The following is a 25,455-nucleotide window of genomic DNA, read 5'->3' on the forward strand; positions in this document are numbered from 1 at the left end:
TATTTCAAACATTCACGTTTGTTCTGCCGCGTCTACATCATATCAAAACATGAATCTGATCAAACTAAGAATGACCAAAGAGTTTAAATCAACGGTCCTGTTTGGTTTCTTGCTCATTGGCAAATATTATTAGAAACGTTTGTCACATGCACTCGCTGTTCTGAACAGACATCTACCTTCGGATTTATACAGAAATATACATTAGTTGTTAAAGGGATAGTTCACTCGAAAATGAAAATTTAGTTTTTATTTATTCTCTCAAACCTCGTGTTCAAACCCGTTTGACTCCATAACACACAAAATGATTTATGCTGCAGAATATCTAAGCTGCTCGTTAAAAATAGACACTGACTAGGAGCTAATGAAATAAAATACTAGAATAAAGCTCTAAAAAGCTTAAATGTTTTATTCTGTTTTTACATAAAGGGATAGTTCACCAAAAAATGAAAATTCTATCATTTACCTTCATGTCGCTCCAAACCTGTATGAGTTTTTTTCTTCTGCTGAACACAAAAGAAGATATTTTGAAGAATGTTGGAAACCAAACAGTTGATGGAGCCCATTGACTTCCATAGTAGGAAAAAAATACTATTATATGGTTACCAAAATATCTTCTTTTGTGTTCAGCAGAAGAAACAAACTCATACAGGTTTGGAACAACATGAGGGTGAGTAAATGATGACAAAATTTCCATTTTTGTGTGAACTATCCCGTAAGAAAGTCGGTCACATGGGTTTTGGAATGACATGAGGCTGAGAAAATGAGAAATGTTTCATTTTTGGATGAACTATCCCAACTTAGGGGTCGGTGTAAGGAATGATGTGGGTGTACGGGGCAGTTAGGAGGAACCTAAAGTACACAGCTCTCCGTGCAGTCAACGGTACTATCATCAGCGGACCTCTTCCTGAGCTCTCGGCCGGGTTTGTGGTGAGCGTGGTGGGCCGGCTGGTGCTTGTGATGGTCAGACTGCAGGACTTCCTCTTGTGACGTCGCCCCCTGATGGGACGGAGGAGCTGCGTTCCCCTCCGCGCGCTCCACCTGCAGGTACGCCCGCACGCGATGGTGACGCAGCTTGCTGTCGCTGAAGTCGATGACGCGGCATTCGTACGTGCCCTCGTCTGACGGCTTGATGTTGGACAGACGGAGCTTGTGGGAGATGTTGCTTCCGGCAACCTTCACCACCTACGGAGAAAAGGACAGGAGAATTGGTCAGATGTTTGAAAATGAGCAGTCAGGGTATTAAATCATGAATCAGCCTTGAAAATGCTGAGTTTAAAGAGACTCCGACTGATTTGGGCTGAAGCAGAGATGACTAGTAGACCAAAACATGTGTTGTATTTGAGAAAAGAACAGCCTTTTGAGAATATTAAAGGAAAGACACTACAGGTAAAACCATTGTTTTTGAGAGTTTGGGGCATTTTACTTTCCTAACATGTTGTTATGGAATCATCCAAATCACCCAAAATGCACATTTAAAGGGATAGTCCACCTAAAAATGACAATTCTGTCATCATTTACTCAAGTTGTTCCAAACCTGTATGAGTTTCATTCTTCTGCTGAACATGAAAGAAGACATTTTGAAGAATATTGGGGCCCTATTGACTTCTACAGTATTGTTTTTCCTACTATGGAAGTCAATGGGGTCCATCAACTGTTTGGTTACCCATATTCTTCAAAATATCTTCTTTTGTGCTCAGCAGAAGAAATACAACTTGAGGGTGAGTAAATGATGACAATTTTCATTTTGGGGTGAACTATCCCTTAAAGTGTTTATTTTATTGCACTTTATCTATTTGTGTCTGTAGATTTCAATTACAATACATATCTCTCAAGGATTAAAAGTTTTTTTCTCAACTTCAGCAGCACTTACATACACCAAAATTTACAGTTTTATTCCTAACTATATTCTGAAGGTTTTTACTGAGGGGTTTGTTGTTTGATTTCTGTTCTGCAAATGTATGCATATTTAATTATATAATTCCTCAATTGCATATTTGAAAATTTCAGAAAATTGCTATACAATACAATGGTCTTAAAGGATTAGTTCACTTCAGAATTAAAATTTCCTGATAATTTTCTCACCCCCATGTCATCCAAGATGTTCATGTCTTTCTTTCTTCAGTCAAAAAGAAATGAAGGTTTTTGATGAAAATATTCCAGGATTTTTCTCCATATAGTGGACTTCACTGGGGTTCAACGGGTTGAAGGTCCAAATGTCCAAATGTTTCAGTGCAGCTTCAAAGGACTCTACATGATCCCAGACGAGGAATAAGAGTCTTATCTAGGGAAACGATCATCATTTTCTAAAAAAATAAAAATGTATATACTTTTTAACCACAAATGCTCATCTTGCACTGCTCTGCGATGCTCCACACATTACGTAATCACAATGGAAAGGTCACGCGTGACGTAGGATGTCAGTGTTTACAAAGTGAACGTGCAAATACTAAGTCAAATGCCCTTGACAAAAAAGGTAAAACATCGATGTCAGATGATTTTTGAAGTTGGAGAAAATGAGGAGTTTTTTTGCCCTACCACGGCACTTACGCCTACGTCACACGTGACCTTTCCAACGTGATTACGTAATGCGTGGCGCATCACAGAGCAGTGCAAGATGAGCATTTGTGGTTAAAAAGTATATACATTTTATTTTATTTTTTTAGAAAAATAATTTTTGTTTCTGTAGATGAGACCCTTATTCCTCGTCTGGGATCATGTAGAGCTCTTTGAAGCTGCACTGAAACTGACATTTGGACCTTCAACCCATTGAACCCCAGTGAAGTCCACTATATGGAGAAAAATCCTGGAATATTTTCCTCAAAAACCTTTATTTCTTTTCGACTAAAGAAAGAAAGACATAAACATCTTGGATGACATGAGGGTGAGTAAATTATCAGTAAATTTTAATTCTGAAGTGAACTAAATCTTTACTGTACTGTGATTAATCAATATGGTGATATCCGTTTTACTTCTATTTTACCCTATATTCATCTATAGTGTCTTGCCTTAAATGCAATAAAGCATGTGGAACTCACAAATCTAATAAACCTCTGGATTTGTTAAAAAGATTTGTTTATTGTTCCTATATGGGGCTCACTGTCATGTCTTGCAGGCTGAAATGAGCTCCTGAACATCAGAGGTCCTGTGTGGATCATCATGAGCCTCTGAACAAACTGCAGTGGAGGCAGTGAAACGCACCAGTAGATGTAATGTGAGCAGCGGTAATGCAGAGACAGTGGCTCTGTCCCAAATGCAGACTCCATAGTAGACTACTATGCGGCATTATGTCACTGAAGTTTGGACTTCAAAGCAAGGATTTAGGACAGCGTTTGGGACGGGGCCAGGGAAACGCAACAGTGTTTAGCAGTGCAACCTTGCAAAGAAGGAGCTTCTCGTCATCCCTGCCACTTTGAAAATACCCCACACATTCACCATCTAGCTAGGTTCATCAACAATAACCCCATCAAGTTTGGTAAGAAATCTTGGAGTAATCTTTGATGACCATTTGACATGATCATGAAGGTTTGCACAACATCAGGAAGATCAGGTCCTTCCTAGCAGAACATGCTACACAGCTTCTCATCCAGACCCTGGTCATTTCTAGGCTGGACTATTGCAATTCTCTTCTGGCTGGACACGACTGCTCAATGAGCCCAAGAAAGCCCACATCACACCTCTGTTTATCTCGGCTCGCAGCAAGTTTAAGTCATTGATTCTTGCATATATCTGCACCCTCCAATACCCCCTGCAGAAGCCTGCAGTCTGTAAGTGAGCAGTACCTCCACAAAAAAGCACAAATTCACTTTCCAGAACATTTTTGTTCACTATTCTTTGCTGGTGGAATAATCTTCCCAACCCTCTCTGGAAAAAAAAGAAACAACTTCTTCCCTATGCTTTCATTATTCCTTAATCTCTCCCTGTTCTAGCTTGTACTACTCTAACCCTTGTGCTGTGTTGAAAACCCTATAACACTTGTGATGTTCCCAGTCAAAAATGAGGCCTACGGTCGGTTTCATAAATAAATACAAAACCTGTTCTAATTTAAAGAAAACAAGTTGACAAACAGATTGAGTCCAATGTTTGGTGATAAAACAGCATAAGAGATTTATATAAGCTATTTTTTTGTAGGCCGGTCATTTTCATCACAAGTGTACCTTTGTGCCATTTTGTACAAAATAAAAAAAATCCTGGTTATTTATTAAAGCACACTAATGTGATAAACAGTGCAATTTTTCAAAATATATTTTATGTAAAATTAATAAAATTATCATCAAATAATGCTTTTTTTCACTCAGGTACATAAGCTCAGATAAATAAGGCAGACGATCGATCAGTTCCAAAAATAAATATAAATTGTTAAAGTCAAAAAATTTTGAACTAGCATTTTCGGCAATGGGAAAATTCTCCAGGTCAAAATGACCCGAACACAACATGTGGGCTAAACAATGTCTGAAACTTGTATTACCAACACTTCCCGTGTTTAGTGCCTCTTTATATTCCTCATTTGTAAGTCGCTTTGGATAAAAGCATCTGCTAAATGAATAAATGTAAATGTAGATGCAGTGGGAGAGTGAAATGCATCAGTGCATGTGAGCTGTAATGAGTTGCAGCTGTGGATCCGCAGAGACACATGAGAGACACATTCACTCCACAGCTCTCGCTCTTTCTCTCTCTACCTCTGAAACACAAAGACAATAGGACAATCTCTCTGTAAAGCGGTCAGCGTTCCCAGAGGGCTTTGAGCGCGGGTCCAGACGCTCAATAAAGCCGTCTGCCAGTGAAGCAGATTGAGTGTGGATCAGGTGGATAAATAAACATACATTCACAAACCCACCCACACACACACACACACGCTTACATTAACTCCACTCACTGGCGTCGTTTACACAATTACATATGTCGATTATGGTAACAAACAAACATTTAGCTATCAGAAATAACATCACTGCTAAATGCACAAGAATTCAAAACGACGGTATCGTGAAAGGTCATGCGGGATTTCAGTGACCGTCAGCGACTGTTTCCAATGACTCTCCAGTCTCAGATCGAGGCTCTGCATTCACAGAGAAGCAAATGTCCTTGTGAATATTTTATGGAGTAGCAGAGAGAGATGCTTTGATTTATCCACCCACACACACAGGTAAAACTCACCCTCACACACTGAAGATCCTACTCAACCTGCAAAGCTACACATTCTCAGATGTGACTAGTTAAAGGGATGGTTCACAGTTTATGGGCCCCATTGACGTCCATAAGGGTGAAAAAAGGTGGTGCGTTTAATCGCGATTAAAAATTTGAATCTATTGACAGCCCTAATTTAAATATTAAGAAAAAACAAAACAAATAAATTGTCAAAAACACACAACAAAATTACTAATAATTTAACTAAAACTAAAATGAAAACAAAATATAAAAATAAAAACTAATTCAAAATATATTAATAAAAACTATAACATTATCTCAATGATACTAAAAGACTAAAATGTTTGAAAATGAAGAAATGAAGACAGCCTGTAACGGTTCTGTTCTAGGAACTCTTATTTTGACATTCTGTTCTGTTTCCTTTAGTTCCTGTTTCCCTGCTCTGTTTAGTTTCCTTGCTTACTGATTCTGTTCTCATTTGTTTCTATAGTTATGTATTAGTCCCACCTGTGACTTGTGTTCACCGTGTTTATATACTCCTCGTTTTGTTCTGTTCCCTGCCGGTTATCATCATTATTTAAAAGTCTCAAGTGTATTCTCCGTGTTCATTAAAGATTCCTCGTCTTTATTTACCTGCGTCAAGCACATTTTTTTAGATTGTGCTACAACTACATGAGCATGACACAGCCATAAATATTAGTATTGTAATTTTAGTTGTACAGTAAAAAATTATATTTTTTTTATATAGTTAAATATCACAATAGCATTTTTATTTAGTAACAACAACAACAATTACTATTATTATTATGATTATGTAGTCATACTGATATATAATCAGAATTTTTGGTTAATTGTGCAGCCCTACAAGCGCAACAAATCTGTAGCTTTTTAAAAAATGCATTTTAACTCTTTCCCACCTTTTTTTACTAAATTTATTTTTGGCTTTTTGCCTTTTATTATGATAGGACAAGAAGCGAAGTGGGAGAGAGAGAGGGGGACAGGATCCGGAAAGGTTCGCGAGATGGGACTCAAAGTCGGGTCGCCCGAAGCACAATGGTGCTATAAGTCGGTGCTCTGCCCACGAGGCTATCGGCGCAGAAAATATTTTTGCAAAATTTCATGGCCCCCAGAATATTTTGTTGTATGAATATTTGAACATACAATATCAAACGGAAAAAACAGAGCCTCTTGTGCAGTCCTCTACCTTTTCCTGGGTCGACATTTCATTCTGTGACGTTACTCAGTTTTGATTTATATGCTGTTAAATGTTTGATGAATGTGTTAGCTCACATGTGCATATGTTTTTATCGATTGTTTCTGCTGCTTCTTCGAATGTGTTTTGATCCGGAGATGCTGAAATCTTTCAGAGGATGCATAATAGCGCCCCCTACTGTATAACAGTGAAACCTAGATTGCCAGAAAAACTTGTCAATGGCAGGGAAAGAGTTAATTTGCAAAAGCAAATCATGCAACCCTGCAAGTTGTTCACATTCATTTGAAAGTTCAAGCGTCATTAAAAGAAATAACCTACATTCCAGAGAATTCCAATACATGACCCTGTTTTGGTGTCTTTTGGGATCATTTTCATTTAGTGGAGCAAAAATTAAACATTACTGAATATGTCTGGAATTTTGGATACTTAAAGGGGTGGATGATTATGATTTCACTTTTTTAACTTTAGTTAGTGTGTAATGTATCTGTTTGAGCATAAACAACATCTGCAAAGTTACGACGCTCAAAGTTCAATGCAAAGGGAGATATTTTCTTTTACAGAAATCACTTTTTAAGGACTAAAACAAACAGATGGTAGGGACTACAATGAGCTTCTTCCTGGGTTGGTGACATCACAAACCCCAAAATTTACATAAACCCCGCCCCCAAGAACACTCAACAAAGGGGGTGGGGCCATGTTGTGCTACTTTAGAGAAGGGAAGAGTTGTTGTAGTAGAGTGTTGTTGTCATGCCGTCATTTTACACCGGACTGCTTCACAAACGAGGGTCAATTCAACACAAAAGATGAACATGACGGCACATGCTAGTGGATGAGTTGAATCAACTCCACAGCAACTACATAAATTTATCCACTAACCATTCAGCAATGTCCAGTTTCATTCTAAAAGTTGTAACTTCCTCCTGAGTCTCTCCATCAGTGTCGACTCCGGTTTGAACAATGTAAGGCTGAACACCGTTACTGACAATCCTCATTTTGGCTGCGTGAGATTCTCCAGCTTTGTTGTTGTTGAGCTGTTAAAGCTCCGCCCTCTTCTGGAAAGGGGGCCGGGAGCAGCAGCTCATTTGCATTTAAAGGGACACACACAAAAACAGTGTGTTTTTGCTCACACCCAAATAGGGGCAAATTTGACAAGCTTTAATAAATGATCTGTGGGGGATTTTGAGCTGAAACTTCACAGACACATTCTGGAGACACCAGAGACTTATATTACATCTCAAAAAGTTGTGATATATGTCCCCTTTAATATTAACTGCTTATTTATACAATATCACACTGACAGTCATATTGTTAGTCTGAATGACAACAGCAACAGCCTCATGCCTACAGCACAAGCACAGCTGATAGTGATAAAGTGGTGTGATTGTGAGTGTGTGTGTTATTGTTTAACTATTGTTTTGTGTCGTCGGCACACACTCGACCTCTGAAACACAAACCCCAGCCCCTTTATCTCAATCTGTGTTTGTGAGCATCTCTCAAGGCTGCATTACTTTAATGTGGGGAGCCTTCTGCGTCACGGGTGCCACGGGGAGATTTGCTTCACACAACTGACTCCCACACACACACACACACACACACACACAGCCTGCAGCGGCTCAACCAGCAAGAGCCGAGCAAGTTGCTAACAAATCACCTTTAGCCCAAGCGAGTGTGATGTTGTGTTTGCATGCTCCAGTTATTTGCCCTGACAAACACACACACCATGTACTTTTATTATCTCTCACTGAGCAGCAGGTGACAGCAGCCGTGAACGAACACGAAAGAGACGTTCACGAGGAGGTAATCACAAACTTACACTGATCTTGGTGGCGTCCTTTGACATCTCATTCTGTGGCACCACCTGCAACGAAAAACATCATGTAGTCAAACATCACATCAACATATTCAGATTGACACCTGCAGATTCTGATTTAACAGCATTTTCAGACCATATATTCAACTTTATATAAATAGCTGTGCGATAATTCAGTTTACATTTTGTGACAATATAAATTATGACGAGGAAAAATCAAGCAGTTGAAATATGCTATATGGTATTTGCTTTACAGTATGTGTGTTTAATGCAGTTACTATGAGTGAAACAATCTGTGCAGCAGGACATTTGAACACACAAACACACAACCACATAATGATGCTCAAGTCCAGTGTTCTCGAATGAGACGGTCTTAACTGGCCTCGGCCGATCCTCAAGAGCCCTTCATGAATAAAACATGACGCAAAGGTGAGCAAGAGTTTCTCCATGTCCCTCTTTTCATCCCTCCATCCAATTAAAGAGCATCTTGAGTTCACAGCAGGAAGTCCAGCAATCTCTCTCTCTCTCTCTCTCTCTCTCTCTCTCTCTCTCATACACACACACACACACACACTCTCTCTCTCTCTCTCCCTCTGGTGTCTTGGGAACCTGCAGCTATTTCCACCGGTTGTGATTAATGTTGTGTGGACTGTTACCTCCCGAGTCCATTAATACCGCTGTATCCTCTCCTCTCCTCACTTCATATATGCGTTTCTTCAACTTTGGCCGCTTTATGTCCCAGCGGTTTTATTAAAACTAACAGATTTCAGTGTGTATTTGTTATGTGATGGTCTTGGAAACATTTAACGAGGTCTTCGTCATTTATTTTTGTTGTTTTTCATGTTTAGATTTTTTTATTGTTTTGTTCTAGACTTAAACTTTCAATCTTAAACTAAAAAAGCCCATCATAAACTATGAATTTTTATTTTTAAAAGTCATTTTCAGTCATGTTTAAAGGACAGTTATCTATACAAAGAGTGAAATAATCATAAAGCATTTCAATATTTATAGTGTGAAAATGATTTATATCAATATAACACAAATTAAAGCTGTCCTTCAGCATAATTTCCAAAATTTTTACCCCGATAAAGTTTTTTCCAAAAGTTAGTGCATTTGGTTCAATGAAAAGCCTGATGCAAAATATCACATGCATAGATTATTTTTATTGTGCATCATTTCTAATCAAGCTGAAATTTGGCAAATAATGCAAAAAGTGTGAAAACATTATTTAATTTAGGATACATAGAATGCTAACTATAGAATTAGAAGAATGTTGGTCATTATATATATATATATATACATTATATATAATATTTGGTGGTAATATGCGGTAATATTTGCTGATTCAGGAAAAAAGACAGTTTCTGAGAAAAATGACTTTTGTGATTATGTATGTGCAATATAGCGTCACGTTTGACAAATACAAAAAAAAAACAAAAAAAAAACAGCAAAACAAAAAAAAATTGCAATTATCCTAATAAAAACAATGCAATTTAAAATGCAATTTACAAAAAAGGCCAAAATTTTGAGATTATATATTAATATGACTACAGTATAACAACAACAACAACAACAATAATACATATTAATTTTAAATATTAAAATGAATACATATTAAACAAAGTAAGAAATATTACTAATTGTAATATTTCACTGTAAAATAAAAATGATTTAAGATCAAATAAATTATAGTTATATTATTATTGAAATAATTACAATGCTAATATTTTATCTTTTATCAGCCGATTCATAAGCATTTCTCATTACAGGTTTGAGAAGTTGGTATGCGTTTCATTCCCAAACGCATGATAAATTGACTCAAACTGAGAACAGAAGCAGAGATAGAGTTTATTGAGCAGCATTTACTGTGAAACGAGCCACTGTGAGACGCTGAAAACACTGTATCATGAGCTAATCACCTGTAAATGAACACAGTGCCGCACTTCACTATGAAACAGCGCTGTATCATGATCTCCATGTTCAATATTGGACGTTACTGTTGGACATAGGAAAAAAATGAAACAAGAGTCTTAAGAGAGTTTAACTTCTCAAAGTCCACAAGACCAAAAGCACTCATAGATGAAGAAACACCCTGATGCCTACAAAATATACAGACTAAGGGCTTGTTCACATAGAATGCATTTTTGCTTTGAAAAATGCAAGGCGCAGGCAGTGAAATGGGGAAAGAATGCAAGATCTTGAGACGCGTTTTTTCAAAAGTTGAACTGATTTTAACTTGAGTGCCGCACTTTTAGAACGCTGTGTCATGTGCGAGACACTGCAAAAGATGCAAGACACAAGCACAACGGTGATACACGTCTGTTTAGCCCAGGTTTACATAGAAAAACAATGGAAAAGTAGCGCATTGGAATGGTCAAACACGTTCTGTGAACGGCCCCTAATAATACAGCAGCACCAAAACATATTTGGACACTTAAAATGTCAGAATGTCATTGCATTAAATAGAAAGTATCAAACCAAGCATTTTATGATTTCTGCTCAATGACTTTTAGTGTATGTATGAAGTCAGTTCTCCTCAGGTTCATACAGGTGTAGAGAATCACATTAACTAACATCATCTACTACACAAACAAACACATTTTAAATGTTTTTTTGTCAAATGTTTTCTGTTCGTGCATCTGTCTTTGTAACAAATGACACTTGCTTTGATATTCTGATACATTCTTAAAAATAAAGCTTCTTTATTGGCATTGATGGTTCCATAAAGAACCTTTAACATACATGGAATCTTTCCATTCCACAAAAGGTTCTTTAGATTATTAAAATGTTCTCCACAATAAAAGGTTCTTTGGGAGACTAAAAATGGTTCCTCTGTGGCATCACTGCAAAAAAAAATAAATAAATAAAAAAAAAAAAAACCTTTTGGAGCCTTTATTTTTAAAAATTTATATAATGCAAAGACATTCCTCCAGATTGACTGTATGGCTGCTGTATATTTTATCTACAGACGTGTTTTGAATTTCTCAGGTCTGTATTCATGCAGGTGATGCTGTGCAGCTCTACATACAACTGAAGTCTTTGACTGGCAGCTGGTTATTAAACTCTGTTTGTGCGTGTATGTGTGTGTGTGTGTGTGTGTGTGTGTGTGTGTGTGTTTGCCGGACAGGATGCCGAACCCTCTCTCTCAGGCTCTTAAAATAGAAGGCTGTGTTTGACTGGCACGAGTGCAGGGAGAAAGAAGAAGCGGGCACATAATTGCAGGCTGGTGACAGCAGGCCCGCTGCGGAGTCATATTGTTCTGTGTATTGTTAGTAATAGTTAGCAGCTCTCTGTGCTGTAATTGCGGGCAGATCCGCGCAGAGGTTAAGGGCTGAACTCGAGGGGGCACCGCTGACAGAATGCTGGGATTATGATCTTAGTAACTCTTTGGTTTCTGGATCAGATTTAATCCTCGACACACTGGCACTGAACCTTCAACCTCACAGCTGACGCCTCAGATTATGTGCCAGTGTTAAAGGTGAAGAGTGTCATTCCTGCACCGCTGCTGTTCAGGGTGGATGCTACACTCCAAAACATGCTGGGTTGAAAACGGACAAACCCAGTGGCTGGGTTAAATGTTTCCCCATGGTGCTGGGCAGTTTTATTTAACCCAACTATTGTTTAAAAATGACTATATGGCATTAAAATCTAGACAAAATTACTAGAGGCAACAATAATCAAAAGGTGAACATTTATTAATAAGCAATTTAATAAATTGTAATTGTTTCATTATTATTCATTAAACTTAATTATAAATGTTAATTTCCAACATACTTTTTGGCTATTTTATTTAACTCAACAATAGTTAAAACAATAGGTTAAAAAAAACCAAAACAACCCATTCTCTGGGTCAAAACATCCCAATCACTGGGTTAAAACAACCCATTCGCTGGGTTAAAACAACCCAATCGCTGGGTCAAAACAACCCAATTGCTGGGTCAAAACAACCCAAATTGCTGGTCAAAACAACCCAATTGCTGGGTCAAAACAATCTATTCGCTGGGTTAAAACAACCCATTCTCTGGGTTAAAACAACCCAATCGCTGGGTCAAAACAACCCAATTGCTGGGTCAAAACAACCCAAATGCTGGGTCAAAACAATAAAAAACAACCCAATCGCTGGGTCAAAACAACCCAATTACTGGGTCAAAACAACCCAAATGCTGGGTCAAAACAATAAAACAACCCATTGGGTCAAAACAACCCAATAGCTGGGTCATTAAAACAACCCATTTGCTGGGTCAAAACAACCCAATAAAACAACCATTCGCTGGGTCAAAACAACCCAATTGCCGGGTCAAAACAACCCAAATGCTGGGTCAAAACAATCTATTCGCTGGGTTAAAACAACCCATTTGCTGGGTTAAAACAACCCAATCGCTGGGTCAAAACAACCCAATTAAAACAACCCAATCCCAATCGCTGGGTCAAAACAACCCAATTAAAACAACCCATTCGCTGGGTCAAAACAACCCAAAAAACAACCCATTCGCTGGATTAAAACAACCCAATTGCTGGGGCAAAACACCCCAAATGCTGGGACAAAACAATTAAAACAACCCAATCGCTGGGTCAAAACAACCCAATAAAAAACAACCCATACGCTGGGTTAAAACAGCATAATGGGGTCAAAACAACCCAATAAATTAAAACAACCACCTGGATTAAAACAACCCAATTTTTTGGGTCAAAACAACCCATTCACTGGGTTAAAATAACAGTGGGTTTTTTTAGAGTGTAAAACAACCCAATGTGGTTAAAACAACCCAATTGGGTCAAAACAACCCAATCTGCTGTGAAAAGAGTAAAACCTGGTCTCTAGATTTGGTTCGGGTTCCACATTCAATGTCCATTTGTGGTCAGGTAAAAATTGTGTTTGATCACTTAGTAAAGTAACAGCACACCTCAACAACACACTTGATTTGAGGAATCTGCAGCAAAAATGTGCATTATGGGTAATTCAAGCCTCTACCTGATTGGTGGTCCACGTCTGCTTGTCGGTCCATTCTCTGTGGTTCCTGATGTACCACCACTGAATCTCCAATGAATAGGACGGCGAGCCCGCCCCTCGAAACGAGCAGGCCATCTCCACGTCCTGCCCACTCTGTGCCGTGATGTCATGAGGGACCTCTGTGAAGACCGCTGCCGAAGAAGACAGAGAGAGAGAGAGAGAGAGAGAGAGAGAGAGAGAGAGAGAGAGAGAGATTATTTAAGGTGAAGCGTGTCGATTTTGCACCACCTGCGGCACCAAACGAAATCAGTGATTGCTTTCAAACAGTGTCCTAAACACTCCTACTGCCATCCCACTCCATCCCCTGAGAGTTCTGCCCTAAATTCAGGCATGTCAAGGCTGTTGAAAAAGAAAGCAATGTTTAAACTGTTTCAATTCAAGTCATTCTGCACACTGAACAAAAATAAGAGAAAGTATTTAAAAGGTAAAAACTTTCCCTCCATTGAAGCTCTCAAATCTCATTAAATTCTAATACAGCTGGTAAATCCGTCCTTCGGATGAGACGTTAAACCGAGGTCCTGACTCTCTGTGGTCATTAAAAATCCCAGGATGTCCTTCGAAAAGAGTAGGGGTGTAACCCCGACATCCTGGCCAAACTTGCCCATTGGCCTCTGTCCATCATGGCCTCCTAATCATCCCCATACACTGATTGGCTTCATCACTCTGTCTCCTCTCTACCAATAAGCTGGTGTGTGGTGGGCGTACTGGCGCAATATGGCTGCCGTCGCATCATCCAGGTGGATGCTGCACATTGGTGGTGGTTGAGGAGATTCCCCCTTCAATATGTAAAGCGCTTTGAGTGCCCAGAAAAGTGCTATATAAATGTAAGGAATTATTATTATAATTATAATTATTATTATAAATATGTGTCACAATCAGTTAGATGTCAATGACTAGACATTAATGATGAGAATTTTGAGTCCAACATTTGACATCTTGATGTCAAACCAGTGTTATTTAAGTATTATTTTACTACTATAAATATTATATATTTAGTATTATTTATATACTAGCTTTTTTAATTAGCCTTTTTATATATTTACATCATTTTAGATACATTTTAGTAATTTTTTTTTGACAAATTACTTTTTTTTTTTAAATCTATTTCCAGTTAGTAATTTTAGTGCTTCAATGTAAACTTTAAGGTAACATTTATAATTTTCATTTATTTAAGTTTTTCATCTAATATTTATTTTCTTTTTAGCTTTATTTCAATGATACATTTTTTATTGTTTGTTAATGATAACCGCATCAAACCAGTGTTGTTTTAATATCACTGATATACTGTATCTTTTAAAGATTTTATTATTTTGAATTAGGTTTTATTTTTGTATTTTTAATTTGAGTTGAAGTTTTAGTAATTTTGTTTTGTTTTTGTAATTTTTATTAGTTTTTTAAATATATGTTTATATTGTTTTAAGTTTGAGTTTTTAGTTTGAGTTTATTTAGTTTTAGTATGAAGCTTTACGAATCGTTTGTTTCGAAACAGTGGTTCAGAGCATGTATCAAACTGCAAAAGTCACGTGATTTCAGTAAACGAGGCTTCGTCATAATTGTTTCGAAACATTTCAAAATTTCAATGGTTCACGTGACTTTGGCAGTTTGATATGCAATCCGAACCACTGATTCAAAACAAAAGATTCGTAAAGCTTCATGAAGCAGTGTTTTGAAATCACCCATCATTGAATAAAGTTGTTATTTTGCTTTTTGGTGCACAAAAAGTATTCTTGTTGCTTCATAAGATTAAGGTTGAACCACTGTAGTCACATGAACTGTTTTAAATATGTCTTTAGTAGCTTTCTGGGCATTGAATGTGTTAATTATCTTGCTGTCAATGCAGGCCTAACTGAGTCATTGGATTTCATCAAAAATATCTTACTTTGTTTTCTGAAGATGAACAAAGGTCTTACCGGTGTGGAATGACATGAGGGTGAATAATTAATGACAGAATTGTCATTTTTGGGTGAACTAACCCTTTAATTTGTGGCGCATGTGTGTCATTTTTGGAGCTCAGTGGCTTCAGTTCCATTTATTTTTATTGTATTCAAAAAGAACAGCGTAAACATTCTGCAAAACATCTCCTTTTGAGTTTCACAGAAGAAAAAAGGACAACATGATGACAGAACGTTTGTATTTTGATTAAACTTTCCCTTTATCAACTGAACATCATCTCTGACTATTAAACAACTGGAACCTCTTTAACAACTCAAGGCATGAAGCCTAAACATCTCGTATTTGTGTTGAGACCGATCTAGATTGCAAGAGAACAACTCAATCTTCCCTCTTCTCACTTTTTTCAAGACACCATTATCATCTCAGATAACATTTTGGAAAACGTCCAACACCGTCAACCCGAACGGCCAACATCAGATCCGGAGTTATCAGCGAACGTTCAGAGACTTATCGCAAGTAAACAAGCATCTAGCAACTGGATAAAGTTGTTTTCAGAAGCTCACGAGCTAAACACTCAAGTGCACCGTTTCCCTTGACTGACCCTGAGAGTGAAACAAGCTCATCCGCGACTTCAGACAAACACAATTCAATTATCCTTCACGTCAAAGCCTAGAAGATATGAGCCCCCCTCCACCGGCCACGAACACCTTCCACCGGCCGAAGCGCAGAAGAGATGCCGTCAAAATGAGCGCAAATCAGCGTGGAAGAATCATTTCTCCAGCAGCAGGACTCTCTCTTATCAATCCTTACAGGCCCTGCAGGAAGAGATACGCACACTTCAAAGAGAAACCGCTCTGCGTCTCTGTGTTCATTTACACCTGACCGTCGACGGCCACAGGAAGTGATGAATCCCTGGAAGACATTACTTTCACAGCTAATTTTGAGTTTGAACAACACACAACGTGACCTTTAAACCCTCACTCACTTTAAAAAATTATTTAAATGACTACTGGAGAACGTTTTAAAAGAAAACACAATTTCAGTCTTTCTAATGTGTTACTTACGGTTCTTTGTAATTGCATGTGAAATTTACAAGCAATTTGTGAGTGAAAATTGTTTCAAAGTAAATCCTACATCAATTTTTTTTTGACACCAAAATTTGTACAGATTTAAAACTCTAATATGAGAAATAGTTCTAGTTTGGTGTTCCTCTAAACACACATGATGGCGTGTAGAAGGACATGTCAGGTTCTCTGCGTGTGGTAGCGTGTGTCGCTCAAACGAGCTCCGAATCAAACGAATCCCTCCACATATGGCTAATAACACACCCAAATCCTCTTAACCGTTTCCTCCAGAGCGCCTCTTAATTTACCCATAATCCCATTCAAATGGTGGTGGACGCAGTAGGGGCCACTGTCAAACCCACAGGGGGTTCCCAAGACTTCCGTCCAGACAAAAGGCATGCTGGGAAATCTGTCTATGCTCTGATCACAGCCTGGAGATAATTATGCATAAAATGAGTTGATATCATGAAGTGTAAAACTGATAAACGAATATATGAGTCTGTGTGGAGTGGAGTAACATCTCAGTTATTTCTCAGACAGACAGAGATAGATAGATAGATAGATAGATAGATAGATAGATAGATAGATAGATAGATAGATAGATAGATAGATAGATAGATAGATAGATAGATAGATAGATAGATAGAGATGACAGACAGATAGATAGAGATGACAGACAGACAGATAGATAGATAGGTAGATAGAGACAGACAGACAGACAGACAGATAGAGACGACAGCCAGACAGACGGACAGACAGATAGACAGATAGATAGATAGATAGATAGATAGATAGATAGATAGATAGAGACGACACAGACAGACAGAGACGACAGACAGACAGATGGACAGATAGACGACAGACAGACAGATAGATAGATAGATAGATAGATAGATAGATAGATATGACAGACAGATAGATAGAGATGACAGACAGACAGATAGAGACGACAGCCAGAAAGATGGACAGATAGACGACAGACAGACAGATAGATATAGATAGATAGATAGAGACGACAGACAGACAGAGACGACAGACAGACAGATGGAAGACAGACAGACAGATAGATAGATAGAGATGACAGACAGATAGATAGAGATGACAGACAGACAGATAGAGATGACAGACAGACAGATAGAGACAACAGCCAGACAGATGGACAGATAGACGACAGACAGACAGATAGATAGATAGATAGATAGATAGATAGATAGATAGATAGATAGATAGATAGATAGATAGATAGATAGAGATGACAGACAGACAGAACCGACAGACAGACAGATAGATAGGTAGATAGAGACAGACAGACAGACAGACAGATAGAGATGACAGACAGGCAGATAGATAGATAGATAGATAGATAGATAGATAGATAGATAGATAGATAGATAGATAGATAGATAGATAGATAGAGACGACAGACAGACAGACAGAGACGACAGACAGACAGATAGATAGATAGGTAGATACAGACAGACAGACAGACAGACAGATAGAGATGACAGACAGACAGATAGATAGAGACGACAGCCAGACAGACGGACAGACAGACGACAGACAGATAGATAGATAGATAGATAGATAGAGATGACAGACAGACAGACAGACAGACAGAGACGACAGACAGACAGATAGATAGATAGGTAGATAGATAGAGACAGACAGACAGACAGATAGAGACGACAGACAGACAGACGGATAGATAGACGACAGACAGACAGACAGACAGACAGATAGATAGATAGATAGATAGATAGAGACGACAGACAGACAGACAGACAGACACGACAGACAGACAGACAGATAGGTAGATAGAGACAGACAGACAGACAGATAGAGATGACAGACAGACAAGACAGACAGATAGATAGGTAGATAGATACAGACAGACAGACAAGACAGACAGATAGATAGATACGACAGACAGACAGATAGATAGAGATGACAGACAGACAGATAGATAGATACGACTGACAGAGACAACAGACAGACAGACAGATAGATAGAGATGACAGACAGACAGACAGACAGACAGACAGACAGACAAGACAGACAGATAGACAGATACGACAGACAGACAGATAGATAGAGAGATAGATAGAGATGACAGCCAGACAGACGGACAGATAGACAACAGACAGGCAGATAGAGACGACAGACAGAGAGATAGATAGATAGATAGATAGATAGATAGATAGATAGATAGAGACGACAGACAGACAGACAGACAGACAGACAGACAGAGAGATGGATAGATAGAGACGACAGACAGACAGACAGACAGATAGAGACGACAGACAGATAGAGACGACAGACAGAGAGATAGATATATAGATAGATATAGATAGATATAGATAGATAGAGACGACAGACAGATACATAGATAGATAGATAGATAGATAGATGATAGAGATGACAGACAGATAGAGACGACAGACAGACAGACAGATAGACGACAGACAGACAGAGAGATAGAGACGACAGAGAGATAGAGACGATAGATAGATAGATAGATAGATAGATAGATAGATAGATAGATAGATAGAGATGACAGACAGATAGAGACGACAGACACAGACAGACAGATAGACGACAGACAGACAGAGAGATAGAGACGACAAACAGAGAGATAGATAGATAGATAGATAGATAGATAGATAGATAGATAGATAGTTGTAATGACCGAATGCATCCGTGAGATTTTTTTCCCTACACAAAAGCTCTTACGATGAGAGCCGCAGCCTCTCTGGGACAAAGATGACAGGGAAGTGGTTGCTGTAATTACTGCTAGCCGATCTGCATATTATAATTGGGGTCCTGGGGCATCATTATTTCACAGGGAACAGAAAAAAGGCAGATCAGATACAAGAGCGACATCCGCGTAATCACCATCTCTATCAGAGGCAGGGAGGACGCCTTCACTGAGAGCCGGATCGACCCAGTCCATCAGCCGAACAAACTCTTTAATGAAAAACCAGACGCGTTCGCCAGCTCTCAACGAGATGAGCGGAAAATGCCCTAAATATCGCACCAGGGAAGTGAGGCAGAGGGGGAGGCTGGGTTTATTTCAGGGAGATACTCATTTGAGGAAGCAGGCGGCAGGTTTCTCGTCCCGACCCTTTGAAATCTGAATCTCTACTTGATTGAGTTTAGATCAAAGCGCCGTACAGGCAGCCTTACGCTGAGCGTCTCGCGCAGTTTATTCTGTGTTCAGATGCTGTGAAACACAATCGAGAAGCTATGCTTTATATCAGTGGCAGTGTTTCAGAACTCCCTGAAACGACTCCATTGAAGTCTTGAGTTTTCTTCCGGGAACGAACACAATATTCCTCATTTAAATAATTGCCGCCCAAGGCATTTGCAGAATAAAGGGGCGGGGCCTGGTTGAGTTAGTTAGTAGTGTGTTGAAACTGGTGGTTATGGTAAGGGGCGGGACATTTCCCAAACACCAATCACAACACACTGCTCCAGCAGACCAATCAGAGCACATTGTGCTTTTCAGAAGGAGGGGCTTCATAGAGACAGGAACTAAACAGAGCGTTACTGACAGACTGGGAAGAGAGGAGCTGCAACAATGGAGAATATGAGGAAAATAATGTGTTTTTCATTAAATAATGCAGCCTATAAGCATAAGAGACTTCTTTAAAACATTAAAAAAACTTAATTAATCTTAATTATTCCAAACTTTTGACCAGCAGTGAATTGTTAGTTGTTTTCAGTGAATGCATCTTTAATAGAAGTGTATGTTGTATGTTATGCAGCATTGCTTAAATATTTTTACAAAACTCAAACAAGCCAAAAGGACTACTTTACTAATTAACAACTCATTCAGAAATTATTTTCATGCAGTTCTGCGATAAGCACATCAGAGGAAGGTTCATGCTATCAAACAGATTAAAAATACTGAAGTATTTATTTTGAGACCCTTGATCACACTGCACCCAGTAACTATTCACAATGTTTGCATTTTTACCAGATGAAATCTGATCTGTTTGTTCACAGTGTGGACAATATCTACATCGGTTACTATAGCGATGATGTAATGTAAGCATGATTCCAGGAGACTTTCTCATACATCACATGAGAGTAGCTGTCAAATCTGGAAAGAGAAAATGGAAGCCTGGGATTGTTTCCTCTGCTCATGTCGATCATGACATTTCACTGTCATGAACTCTTGAGATGCAGGAGCCAACACGAGCGTCAGAGGCAAGACTGTAGTTTACACATTGAGCCATACAATGCATCCAAAACCGTTTGTTCGTTCATGCATTATTTACAATGCGGGGAAAAAATCAGTGCCTTTGCATCCTGAATGTATGTATATATATATATATATATATATATATATATATATATATATATATATATATATATATATATATATATATATATATATATATATATATCTCATAATAATAATTTCATGGTTTTTTCATACTACAAACAACTAAATACATAGTTCACTCATGAAACTCTAGATGGCACAGGCTGAAGGGTCCTTAACGCAAGCTGATGACTACTTGATACAAGCTGATTGGTCGATGTTACTTCTGCAGCCAATAAGCTTGTTGCTCACACATTTAAATGGCTGGTTACATTCACTATAGCAGTTTGCCGCACGCTTCAGAGTTCCTCTAAAACCTTCCACCTTCCCTTCACATTTCTGCAGATTGCCAATCGTTTGGATATGTGAGACTAACCTCCTCAAGAAGACACTATTATGTGTTCTTGAGAAATCAGCTCAGATCTGAGACAACAGTCAAATTCTGGAGTCTCGGGACATTTTTCTTCCACAAAGCACCACAGGGACACGAATGCAAGCGTGTGAGATCCTTCCTCAAACCTCATCAATGCCTGGACAAACAGAACGAGCCCTGCTGGCAGATGCGTATCTTTGATTCAGCACGACGCTGTGAGGGAACGTCCCGGAGAAAAGCGGAGCGATCGACAAGTCAAACAATCTATACTGAGACCGACTGAGAGATTTTAAGATTTACGTTTCTGCCGCGGCCCAAAACTGCACAAAACAAACCAACACGCTTTGAATCAGTTGTTCTTTTTATTTAGTTTATCTGGAGATCAGTACTGGATTTTGAGCTTCAGATTTAGATACTTCACAAAAGCACTTCATAAAAAAATCTAATATTTAGGCTCCATATCATGGATTCAAGAAAACATTTGAAATTTCACATGATTCTTGACAGTGGCGTGTCAAACGCGAGACTAAGAGCTTCACTTCAAAGCAAACGTGCCGTTTAATCTGCAGCCTGTGAACACTTACCCTCACATATGAGCTCTAGTGGCAGTCAAGTGCTCCCGTTGCCCCTGGAAACCAGAGGTGGCTCCTTACATACAATCACTTCTCCAGAGCGGGAAAAAAACGGCTAGCTTTGAGGAAAGCTAGCGTTTACATGCGCCCACATAATCCCTGGAAAGCCTTCATGTTCAAACACATCATCGATCCAATTGAGCTTTCAATCATATTGAAAGTGGTGGTGTAAACCTGAAACAGGAAATCCAGGATCAACAGGAAAAAAATTAAGCATGCATGTAAACGCCTGAATCAGACTACTTTATCAATCGGATTCAAGAATATTTTGCACACACGCGCAATGTATGTTTACATACATGTTTTGTCTACACTCTTTAAAATAAAAGTTTCAAAAAGGTGTTTTCACAGCGATTAACCATTTTTGGTTCCCTAAAGAACAGGTCTGGGTAAAAATATTGATTTCTCGATTTTAATTGATTCTCATTTTGAAGAACTGATATCAATTCTTAAATCCCAAGAATCAATCTTTTAGTCTATGGTGTTTTCAGTTGATGAATGAACAGAACATTGTAGAGCCTCTCATCTAATAAATTGCAATAAGTTTTGTGCTTTGTTACTTCTGATAAAAAAAGTCTCAGATTTCAAATTATGTCCATTTTATAATGAAATTCAAACAATAAATATAATTTTGGCGCTCTTTAAAGGGTTAGTTCACCCAAAAATGAAAATTCTGTCATTAATGACTCACCCTCATGTCGTTCCAAACCCGTAAGACCTCCGTTCATCTTCGGAACACAGTTTAAGATATTTTAGATTTAGTCCGAGAGCTTTCTGTCCCTCCATTGAAAATGTATGTACGGTATACTGTCCATGTCCAGAAAGGTAATAAAAACATCATCAAAGTAGTCCATGTGACATCAGTGGGTTAGTTAGAATTTGTTTGCAATCGAAAATACATTTTGGTCCAAAAATAACAAAAACTACGACTTTATTCAGCATTGTCTTCTCTTCCGGAATCCTTTCCATTGAATTGATTCCATTGAATTGATTCCATTTAATTGATTCCATTGAACTGATTCCATTGAATCCTTTCATCTGTCGGCGTTGGTAATGCACTTTTACGTCGCTGTGGTTGTTTTTGGCGATTAGGACATCCGCGACATTTTGAAGCATCGAAAATACATTTTGGTCCAAAAATAACAAAAACTATGGCTTTATTCAGCATTGTCTTATCTTCCAGGTCTGTTGTCAATTCGCGTTCACGACTCTTCTTCGCTTCTTCTTCTTCTTTCCTGTTTTACGGCGGTTGGCATCCAGCTTATTGGTGCATTATCGCCCCCTTCTGCTCTGGAGTGTGGTTCACGACTCCGCAGTGACGCTGCTGATGTAAGACGCTGATGACGTGTTATCTAGTGCGCCAGAGCTTCGTTTACAGTCTGAGGGAGACGCACGCTGTATTCAAGCTATTCTACATTGTTTGTATTTTGGTATTGCTATATTTTTTAAAATGGTGCGTAAGTGTGCATGTCGCGGATGTCCTAATCGCCAAAAACAACCACGGCGACGTAAAAGTGCATTACCAACGCCGACAGATGAAAGGATTCAATGGAATCAATTCAATGGACAGGATTCCAGAAGAGAATACAATGCTGAATAAAGTCGTAGTTTTTGTTATTTTTGGACCAAAATGTATTTTCGATGCTTCAACAAATTCTAACTAACCCACTGATGTCACATGGACTACTTTGATGATGTTTTTATTACCTTTCTGGACATGGACAGTATACCGTACATCAGGGATGGAAATGAACTGTTTTGTCCACCGGCCACTGTGGCTGGTCGATTTCAAAATCTACCAGCCACTCAATGTTTTTACCAGCCACTTTCTTGTTTTTAACCGACAATGTGTAACTGCATGTGAAAATTAATACTACAAGATCTACAATACTTAAGCAGTTTATTTAATCTCAAGTCTTAATGAAATACTGACATTTTCTCTTTCTCTCTTATACACACACAAACCATGAACTGATATACATTTCAGTACTGTTCGTTCAAACCGCCGCCGGCGGGAGGGTCAAAGTGAATGACAAGTTGCGGCAACCAATCGGAATCCTCTCAAGCGAGGACCTGTACATTCCGAACCGCGTCATAGCTCATTACCATAAAGTTGACCTGACTTCAACTCTACTCGACGCTCTCAACGTCCAGGACACGCCGCGCCGCTCTCGCCGGAGCTTGCCGCCGGCTCACATTGAAAATGAATGACTTCCTGTCACTTTTCACACCGGCGGCGGCGAGAGCGTCACACAACGCGTGCGATGTAACGCCACATTTTTTTTGAAGGTGTGCCTCCTCTAAAAGTGTCCGCCGTCCAGGTGAAACAGTATGCTATTTTTATTTACCCGCCACGGTGGCCGGTAGGTGAAGCGAGTTTACCCGCCACAACACAAAATCACCCGCATTTGGCTGGTGGCGGGTGCTAATTTCCATCCCTGCCGTACATACATTTTCAATGGAGGGACAGAAAGCTCTCGGACTAAATCTAAAATATCTTAAACTGTGTTCTGAAGATGAACGGAGGTCTTACGGGTTTGGAACGACATGAGGGTGAGTCATTAATGACATAATTTTCATTTTTGGGTGAACTAACCCTTTAACGTGGCATGACAAATCGCTGTAGCGCCTCAAGCGGCACGTGTTTACTACTAGTTACAGTGTGAAATAAACATGAATGAACATCAGAAGGTATGTTAAAAGATAGCAAGAGAGAGAATCTTTGTGATTTTATAACATCTAACAGCATGAATAGGAGTAAAGAAACAAAACCTAGACACTGAAAAGTTTCCTCTACCTGTGAAAACAGCAGCTAAGTCTAAAGTCTAAACTACCCACATTTCCTAGTCTGAAAACATCAGCAAGTGTAACCAGAACCTGGAACATCAGAACATTCCATCCAAACATCCATCTATATAGTGCATTCTGCACATTCTCCAAATCTATTATATGCATAAAGAAATTTCACATGCTGCACTGTAGAAGGAGTGTGAAATCATCATAGCCATACTAATTTTTAAAAACAGTATGCATCACACAGTATATACACTGCGCAGTTCGCTAGTATTGTCACCACACTCATCCAGCAGGGATTTCCAGATCATGTGCACACAGCTCAGCGGTTTTCACCGCGGTTGCATCACCACATGCTGGTCATTCCCGTCTGTCTCCTGCACTCCGGATTGGACGGCTCCTGCTGGCGGTGGGTCTGTATTATGAAGCGAGCGTGGCGCTTTATGAGTGTCAGTGGGAGGACAGGCGGACACACGGGCCCTGAGGATGATGAATGTGCCGCGGCTCGCTCACATTATCCTGTTATTATATCAGCACTGAATCTGCTGATATGAATCACACCAGCGTCCCTTCAGCGCCGCATGGATTCCTACTCATGTGAAGATATACAACGCCGCCTTCCTCCAATAATAAAACCGGGACGGAAAGAGAAAACAGGAGTAGAGGAAGAGAGGAAATGACAAAGTCTTCAAACACAAAGCAGAAGATGAGAGGAGGTGAACGATAAACAGCAGCTGACAGGACAAGAAAAGAAATGAGAGATGGAGAGAAACAGAAGAGAAGACCTAGTCAACAAGACAGAAACATACTCAAACCTCAACAAATGTTATATCAACACAGTCAGAAAGTGTGCAGCAAAATGTTCAGTAACAACTTGTATCCTAGATGACGGCCGAGTCAAAATACAAATTCTATTTTGTGTGTGCTTTGTATTTTTATGCTTTTTATGGAGTTTTATTTTTATAGTCAAAATACTGATTATTATACTGAAAATGATTAATATATTAATTAATTTGAAAATATTTATTAATATTATTAAATATAACATGAACTATATATATTGAAATAAAAATATATAATAAATAATTTTTAAATTAAATTACATAATAGTGTGTACTATGTATTTTTATAAGAAAACAGTATTATGAACAAAAAGTAAAAATATCAAAATTCATCCAAGATGGTGCATGGCTGATT

General features: G+C 38.8%; 1 protein-coding gene across 1 annotated transcript in view; it reads right to left on the reverse strand.

The window, feature by feature from the left end:
- Positions 1-587: 587 nt before the first annotated feature.
- The window catches only part of LOC125259725 (V-set and transmembrane domain-containing protein 2-like protein), a 54,102-nt gene continuing 29,234 nt past the window's right edge, over positions 588-25,455 (reverse strand). The window contains exons 2-4 of the mRNA XM_048177611.1: positions 13,138-13,307; positions 8,169-8,213; positions 588-1,182 (exon numbers count right to left, since the gene is read on the reverse strand). Of these exons, the coding sequence (XP_048033568.1) occupies positions 850-1,182; positions 8,169-8,213; positions 13,138-13,307 (548 nt within the window). The 3' untranslated portion in view covers positions 588-849. The remainder of the gene's footprint in view (positions 1,183-8,168; positions 8,214-13,137; positions 13,308-25,455) is intronic.

Source organism: Megalobrama amblycephala, linkage group LG24 (genome assembly GCF_018812025.1).
Source record: "Megalobrama amblycephala isolate DHTTF-2021 linkage group LG24, ASM1881202v1, whole genome shotgun sequence".
Classification (NCBI taxonomy): Eukaryota; Metazoa; Chordata; class Actinopteri; order Cypriniformes; family Xenocyprididae; genus Megalobrama; species Megalobrama amblycephala.